Genomic DNA, 7,432 nt, shown 5'->3' on the forward strand with positions numbered 1-7,432 from the left:
ATTTAAAAAAAAAAAAAAAAAACTAGTAGGGGTGCCTAGTATTGAATTGAGTTAGAGTAATAGAATGGAATTTTTAGTCAAATTTGTGTTTCACAAATTTTAATTATCAAATTACTTCTATTTTTTATGTTAGACAAATTAATTTTTACGTCAAGTTTCTTTTATTACATGTTCACAAATTTAATCAAATTCTCCTCTAAACAAGTAAGTTTTGTCAAGTTGTAACAGAAGACTTAGAACAAGAAAATTGATTTGGTTAATAAAATAAATAGTGATGCCTTATTTGGTAATTAAAATTGATAGAAAATTAAAATGCCCAAACAAAATTCATTAGAGTGATTTGGCGTATTACTCGAGTTTATTTATCAAGTACTAGATAAATAAGATGAGTATTAATTGGTAAACAATAAATAAAGTGCAATGTTGTGCATAAACAGACAAAATATAACACATTAATAATCGTTAACCTTGGCATGATAAATAGTTGACTTGGTGTATCCATTCTTCATCTTATCTGTCAGTATAAAATATTTTCTTCTTATTTTCCCCACAAATAATACGATCACAAGAAAGGAATACATAACCTTTTAAAAACATGTACACTTGTACATACACGGTTGAGGACGGATGAAAAATAAACTTAAAAACAATTAAACACGTTATTTATATTAAAAATCGAAAAACTGCAAACAGGAAGTCAGGATGGCCGAGTGGTCTAAGGCGCCAGACTCAAGTTCTGGTCTTCGAAAGAGGGCGTGGGTTCAAATCCCACTTCTGACATACTTTAACACCTCCTCAACTTTTTTACTTTATGGATATATTGGGCTTAAACTTATCCATTTTTAAGTTAATATTACTCTACGATCTGTTGAATTGGACTTAATTTTAGCCCAGATTTGCACAGAGAAAGCAATAGGATGTCGTTGAAAAGACCCATAAAATCCACGACCGAAAAAAAAAAAAGAAAAGACCAAAAAATAAGAGTCAACGTGTTATTGTTCCGTCCAAAACTGTTAAAAGAGACTTCTGTCTAAATACATATATTATTAGTATTTAGTAATTACTAATATTGCTAACAGATGTTTCTCAACAACGTAAAATGGTAGCTGAGTTTTTAGCAAGGTAGCTGCCAATATAGAATTAGGAGATCGTAACCTTGCAAGAAACATTAATGATTAATCTAATCCACCTTGTATATGGGATATGTTGACTTGTATATGGGATATGTTGACAGGTCTGAGTTAGAATAATTACCTATACTAAAAGTTATAAAATAATTATTGTACGTCGATTAAAAAAATGCTCAAAGGACAAATGGAATTTAGAAATAACACTTTAATCACATCTTTTAACACATAAATATTTATGAACAATTTTGTTAAATGGATATTTGCTCCTTGAAAAAAGAATGGGAAAAAAAGCACATGCTAAAGATAAAGAATCAACGAGTATTAAAATTGTTTATTGCCATAAGAAAATATGCTTAATATACTTTGGCTTGGTTTACAATAAAATCAACTATAATAGTTTCAAAGTTCATATGCTCGGATGGGCAACCTTGGAGCCCTAAAAACCAAATTTATTGTCCTTAGAAAGATGTACAAATTGTACAAATGTACAAATAAAGCTTGAAATAATAATGGTATCTATTCCATTTTAGGGTAGCCATTTTATAAAATTAGCAGCACCCTGATTTGATCAATGATTTTAGCTACCAACCATGATAATTGATATCCTTGTCATGTTTGTTTCCGTTAAAGTATAGAGGTTTATATGCACATTCATGCATGATGATGCACCAGAGGATGAGTAAAAGCAAGTTCAATTAGAGCCAAACTCCTCATTCCAGCGCTCCAGCTCTTCCCACTTGCTTTTCTTTAAACTTGGTCTGATGACTGTCATTGCCTTCTTGAAATCATTGTAAGTTAATCCTCTTACCTGGTAAAGCCAAAAAACATCATTACACAACTTATTGAGGATTTTTACTTAGTTTATAATGATAAGAACTTCTAACTAGCATGCCTGATTTGCATTAACAGTAAGAATGTTAGATCCCAGCTCTCTAATTGGCATCATTGCAGCCTCTTCACACAATGCTTGAAGGTCACTTCCAGAATAACCTGAAAAGTAAAATTAACAAGCATTGGCGTCATTCTTTTTCTCCAAAACAAGAAGGAAAAAAGGGAAAAAAAGAAAAAAGAAAAGAGAATCCCTGAGAATATCTTTCCATTCTAATAGATTTTCCGCATCATGTAAGGAGGTTATGTCTTTTTATTGATTGGGGGTAACTCTGATTAAATCAATAGTTCAAAGAATAAATACCTTCTGTCTCTTTGACAAGTTTTTCCAGATCTCTACCTGTAAAATATAAATCCTAAATATGTTAGAATAGAGCAGGTAATAGAATAATACAAGCAATATACAAGTTATTTGATGAAAAATGTCAACAAAGTCATTTAAATCTACAAAAAGACAAGGAATGATACAACCCCAGCATATTATTGAACAAGAGAAAACATATGCAGTTGCACCATAGATATACAAATCAAAAGGATTTGCATTGGCAGGGAAACAACAAGGAAAGCACATAGCTTACTCGGTAACGAGAATGCTTGACCCTTGAGTTTGTGTTTTAGCAGAAGTCTCCGAACATTTTCATCAGGTAAAGGCACATAGATTCTCTTTACCTGGTCAAATTTCACAGGAAATCAAAAAAGGAGTTTGCAAAGCAGCCGCCAAAAATGTACTTCAAAGACAATGGCAATCACCCAAATGAGACCTAACACAAAAAGAAAGAGAAAAGAGAGAGAGAGAGAGAGAGAGAGAGAGAAAAAGAAATAAAGAAAAATAAAGTCATTCTCACCAGCCTCCTAAGAACTGCATCATCCAATTCCTGTGGCTTGTTGGTTGCACCTATATTTAGAACGGAAAGAAAATTTATATTACTTGACTGGGACCATAGATGTACCATCAGGAAGCCATTTATCTTTAGGACAATTCTATGATGGAGAGGTTTTTGTGTGGAGAGAATGAAGAGGAGTGTATAATCTATTTGAAAAAATTAATGATGCACCTTATCTTTAATCTAGCTCGCATGATGTAATCTAGCTAAGTTACCTGTCCTAAACAAAAGTATCTGAAAAATTTTAGTATGGCTGAAGTTCAGGCTTATATCTGTATGATAATAAGACCATATTCTTAATGTTTGCCTTCTTCACCTAATAGTATATGCTTTAGGATAGTTGGTTTAGGACACAATGTCAAGGACTATATAACCGAGTAGTTTAGACTTTAGAGTTTGATCCTCGTGACTTCTATACCTTCAAATAAAAATATTGATTTAAGCATAATTAATTAACAGCATATTCGATCTAAAATCCAAATCATGCTCAACTTATTCCAAGAAAGAGCACGATCAAGTAATATGGATGGAGTACTTACCAATTACAATCACAATATCATTACTATTGGAGGTCACCCCATCAAACTGGATAAGAAATTCAGATTTTAACCGTCTGCTCGCATCATTCTCATTTTCCGTTCTTGTTGACATTATACTATCAATCTGTAACCAGAAGGAGAAGAAGAGGTAGAAAGTAAATATTTTTTGGACAATCAATCATAATGCATGTCGAGTGATGCAGGCCATACAGAATATGCTTTGAATCCAGATAGGCTAATGTGATAAAGAAATGATCTCCACCACAAATGATTTCTGAGTAGATAGGTTAAAAGCATGGTCAAAATAGATTTCAAGTCAATAACCTACTTTAATTGGAATACAAATCAATTAGTTATGATCTGAAATCAACCAAGCCTGATGCAAAAGTTTCTTCAAAAATGGAATACATTAGATCAAAAAGCTACTAAAAATGTTTCACAAAGAATTATTATGAAATAGTCAATTGCTTCTAAAGCAATGATAGTTGCATTGTGATTGCCTCTATACATGTTCTTTTGTACCATTTTTTACCCTTCTCTCTTAATTTATTTTTCTATCGAAAAAGAGAAGGGTGGATTGAACTGAAAATAGTGTCCGGACAAGCTTTTCAGCCTCACCCACCTAGAGTACAAGCCAAGTTAAATTTCTTAATTCTTAACATGCATGCAAACATTTAACGAGAACCAAAACTAAACACAAACAAATTAAGCTACATAAAGAAATGTACCCATTTAGATGTCAATGATGCGGAAGACACATTGAAAAATGTTGCATCTGATTCTGAAGCTACAGCTTTGGCAAGCATGGTCTTTCCATTACCAGGTGGACCGAAGAGTAGCAAACCTAGAACAACAAGGTTTATCATTTCTCAACTTTGGCATATTTATTCTACAACTTTTACCATCATCCATCATTTAGAGAACCAGATCTCATCATGTTCTACAACCTTACCTCTGGCTGGCCTTCGAAGACCAGTGAATAAGTCTCTCCTCTTAGTTGGCAAAATAACCATCTCCATTAAAGCTTGCTTTGCCTTCTCAAGCCCCGCTGCATTTTCATGCTAAAAATTAAACAGTTGATATCAAATAAAATGGAGATAAGCATAAATAAATGGATTCTTACCGACATCATCCCATCTAACAGAAGGACTTCTGTCTACTATTGCAGTGTTAATCATTTCAACCAATTTTGTATCATAATTTACACCAGCTTGACTAGAATTTGAGCTTCCAACTTTATTCACCTGCCCTGTTGGTTGAGAATACCTGTGTACCATATTTTTTCTACCATTTGATGGCTTAAGTGGAACTGCAGCAGTTTGTGCAACGTTTGAGGTGCTCTGCGAACAATTTTTGGGATAAGAAAAACGACATGTAACTGGTTCATTACAATCATCAAATTAGTACCCTATCTCCAATATTCAGTCATAAGAGAACATTTCATGGTTAATTTAACAAGCATGCTGAAAAGTCCCAACACAAGGTATTTCCCGTTATGATATTTGGAAGAACTCATTTGTCAACTAAACAATGTTTAGGTTTTATAATCAGAAAATAAACAAGTATTATGCTAACGCCAGCTTCTGTTTAAGCAGCTTATAGTTGCATTTAGCAAAAATTTTCAAAACAGAAAGATCTGTACTTCTGGTTTAGCTAGATCACGGCATACCTGATTGGCAGATGAGCTCCCTGAAATGATAAAGAAGGAAATAAGGGACGTGGAGGATAATGCGAAACAGTAAGCAAACGTGAAAAACTCGTATTTTGGAATGGGAAAAAAGCAAAAAATAAAAACCAGTTGCTCAATACAAACCTGCTCGTCTACTTAGAGCCTGTAATCTCTCAGAGACTTGGCCCTGCCATTTCGATATCTTCTGACGATAAGATTGCACCTTTGCTTGTTCACTGTTGAAAAAACCATGGCTTTTCATTAATAATTAAACAACAAAAACATCAGAGAATATGAAACCTGCTTTGCCATTAAATTGTAAGTTCACCACAAAGGGCAGTGATCACTGATTAAGGAATTATAAAAGGAGGCTTTGCATTGAAATATAATTAATTTAACTTTTCAATGTATTTATTTGTTTGTTTGTTTTACGAAGAACTTTAATATGTATGAACTAATAAATGAATCAAAATCCTAATCAATATTTTTCATGCTTCCTTAACTAGCACCACTGGTTATCAAATCCTCAACTTACCAAGTATATAGAAAAATTAAGTGATGAGCTACATAGGAGCTGCCATAAGCTAAAAAGAAAAAAAAAATGCAGTTGACACAGGATTTAATCATAAAAATTGCACTCTTTTACGATTACACTATTGAAAACCCTAGGAAAAATCCCTAAGAGGCAATATTTGAAGAAAATGAAGAGTTGAGGAAAATATTGGGAACCTGGAAGTGATGAAGGAAGGGACAGGGGTAGAATGGGCTTCAAGGAGGATCCTCTGAGCGTTCTTGTAGTGAAGAATAGCGTCGTCGACCAAACCCCACTCTTCGGCCCGAACGGCCTTTGCGATCTCCTGCGTCGCCAAATCGTAGTAACCTTTGAGCTTGAAAGCCACGCGCTCGTTCGAAACCGAAGAAGGAGAAGAAGCAGCTTCCATTGGCGTCGAATTAAGGTGAGATTGAGAAGAGGAAGAAGAAGAAGAAGGATCAGAAGAGAAGACGGAGTTAAAGGAATCGATGATCCCCTGAAGGAAGCTCATGCTGCTAATTGCTAAACGCGATTTTCATGATAAAAGCGATCATTTTTGGTGCGAAGCTGAATTAAGATTTCAGTATTGCTAGGAGTAGTATATTCTATAATTATTAGTTAGTTATTATTAATATTTTTAATGGTATAAAATTATATTTAATATTATAAAATTATATATTTTTTTATAATTAAATATTAGTTAAATTTTAGTAAAAATATTGATTCTTGAAATTTTTTGAAGATATTAAATTTTGTCAATTTATTTTTTTGATAATTTTTTATAGAATAAAATATTAAATTAATTTCTCATATTTAGATATAATTTTATTTTGGTTTTTAAAATTTTAATTATTTTATCTTCGTTTAAAAAAATTTTAATTAGCTTCAATCAAGTTTTACCGTCAAATCATGGTAAAATAAGTAACGATATATTCTACATGGCTAACTTAACACATATGATAGACTTTACCGTTAGAAACAAGAAAATTCAACAAAAAAAAACTAGGTTTAATAAATAAATTCAAAACTTTTAATGTTGTTCATGTTCTTGTCTTTTGAACCACTAAAAATATCTTTTTCATCGTCTTCTCAGAAGTTTGCGTAGCAGCAGCAAAACTCGCAAGAAAAAGAGCATGCGTTTTTGTAGGGAGAAACCAGTGTTGTGGACATCCTCTACGACAAAGAATCCTGGAAGAAGATTCTAGAGATGCGTCAACTATCAGGTAAGTATCCTATTTTTAGTCTCCTCTTTCGATTGATCAATGGTTACTAAATGTATAAAGTTTTTAAACGGTTGGGTATCTTGTTTTTAGTTTTGCTTGGATAGAGAGTGAAGGACAAGACCCACAAATTCAAAGACGGAAGAAGAAAATTCACAGTGACACTTACGGAATTCTCAGATGGATAATGGTTGAGTTGTTGCTATATAATTATGCAAGACATATGAGCTATCATATGTTAGAATTGCTACTTGGATTAAAGTTGTGATTTAGAGTGTTAACAATTATGTGTATCCATTTTGGTGAATTTGTCCCTCTTTTGATATGAATGTGTAAATATATATATACGGTAAACATGGTTAACTATTGATTAAAATGAAAAAAATGAGTTCTTAAAAATTGATATACATTTTTGACACTCTAACATTTCAAATTACTTTGTCAACCAATAACAAGAAGCAACTCACATAATAATACTCTTGAAAATAACTAATAATCATTTATACGAGAAGTCTTAAAGTAGCTTCTCTAAAGCATTATAGTATCAAAAGAAGTCCCAATATAACGATC

General features: G+C 32.6%; 1 protein-coding gene and 1 non-coding gene across 2 annotated transcripts; one reads left to right on the forward strand and one right to left on the reverse strand.

Annotated features, from left to right (window-relative positions):
- The first annotated feature begins 696 nt into the window (after window positions 1–696).
- Window positions 697–780, forward strand: TRNAL-CAA (transfer RNA leucine (anticodon CAA)). Its single transcript has one exon. It is a non-coding gene; the product is annotated as a tRNA-Leu (tRNA).
- A 654-nt stretch (window positions 781–1,434) lies between these two features.
- Window positions 1,435–6,220, reverse strand: LOC107485521 (uncharacterized). The gene is given in 13 exon segments (XM_052259859.1): window positions 1,435–1,938; window positions 2,023–2,120; window positions 2,323–2,358; window positions 2,597–2,687; window positions 2,864–2,913; window positions 3,442–3,565; window positions 3,974–4,063; window positions 4,170–4,285; window positions 4,394–4,489; window positions 4,565–4,781; window positions 5,111–5,130; window positions 5,255–5,346; window positions 5,840–6,220. Coding segments are annotated over 13 exon segments (1,461 nt in total). The 5' UTR covers window positions 6,154–6,220; the 3' UTR covers window positions 1,435–1,821.
- Window positions 6,221–7,432: the final 1,212 nt, after the last annotated feature.

Source organism: Arachis duranensis, chromosome 4 (genome assembly GCF_000817695.3).
Source record: "Arachis duranensis cultivar V14167 chromosome 4, aradu.V14167.gnm2.J7QH, whole genome shotgun sequence".
NCBI lineage: Eukaryota > Viridiplantae > Streptophyta > Magnoliopsida > Fabales > Fabaceae > Arachis > Arachis duranensis.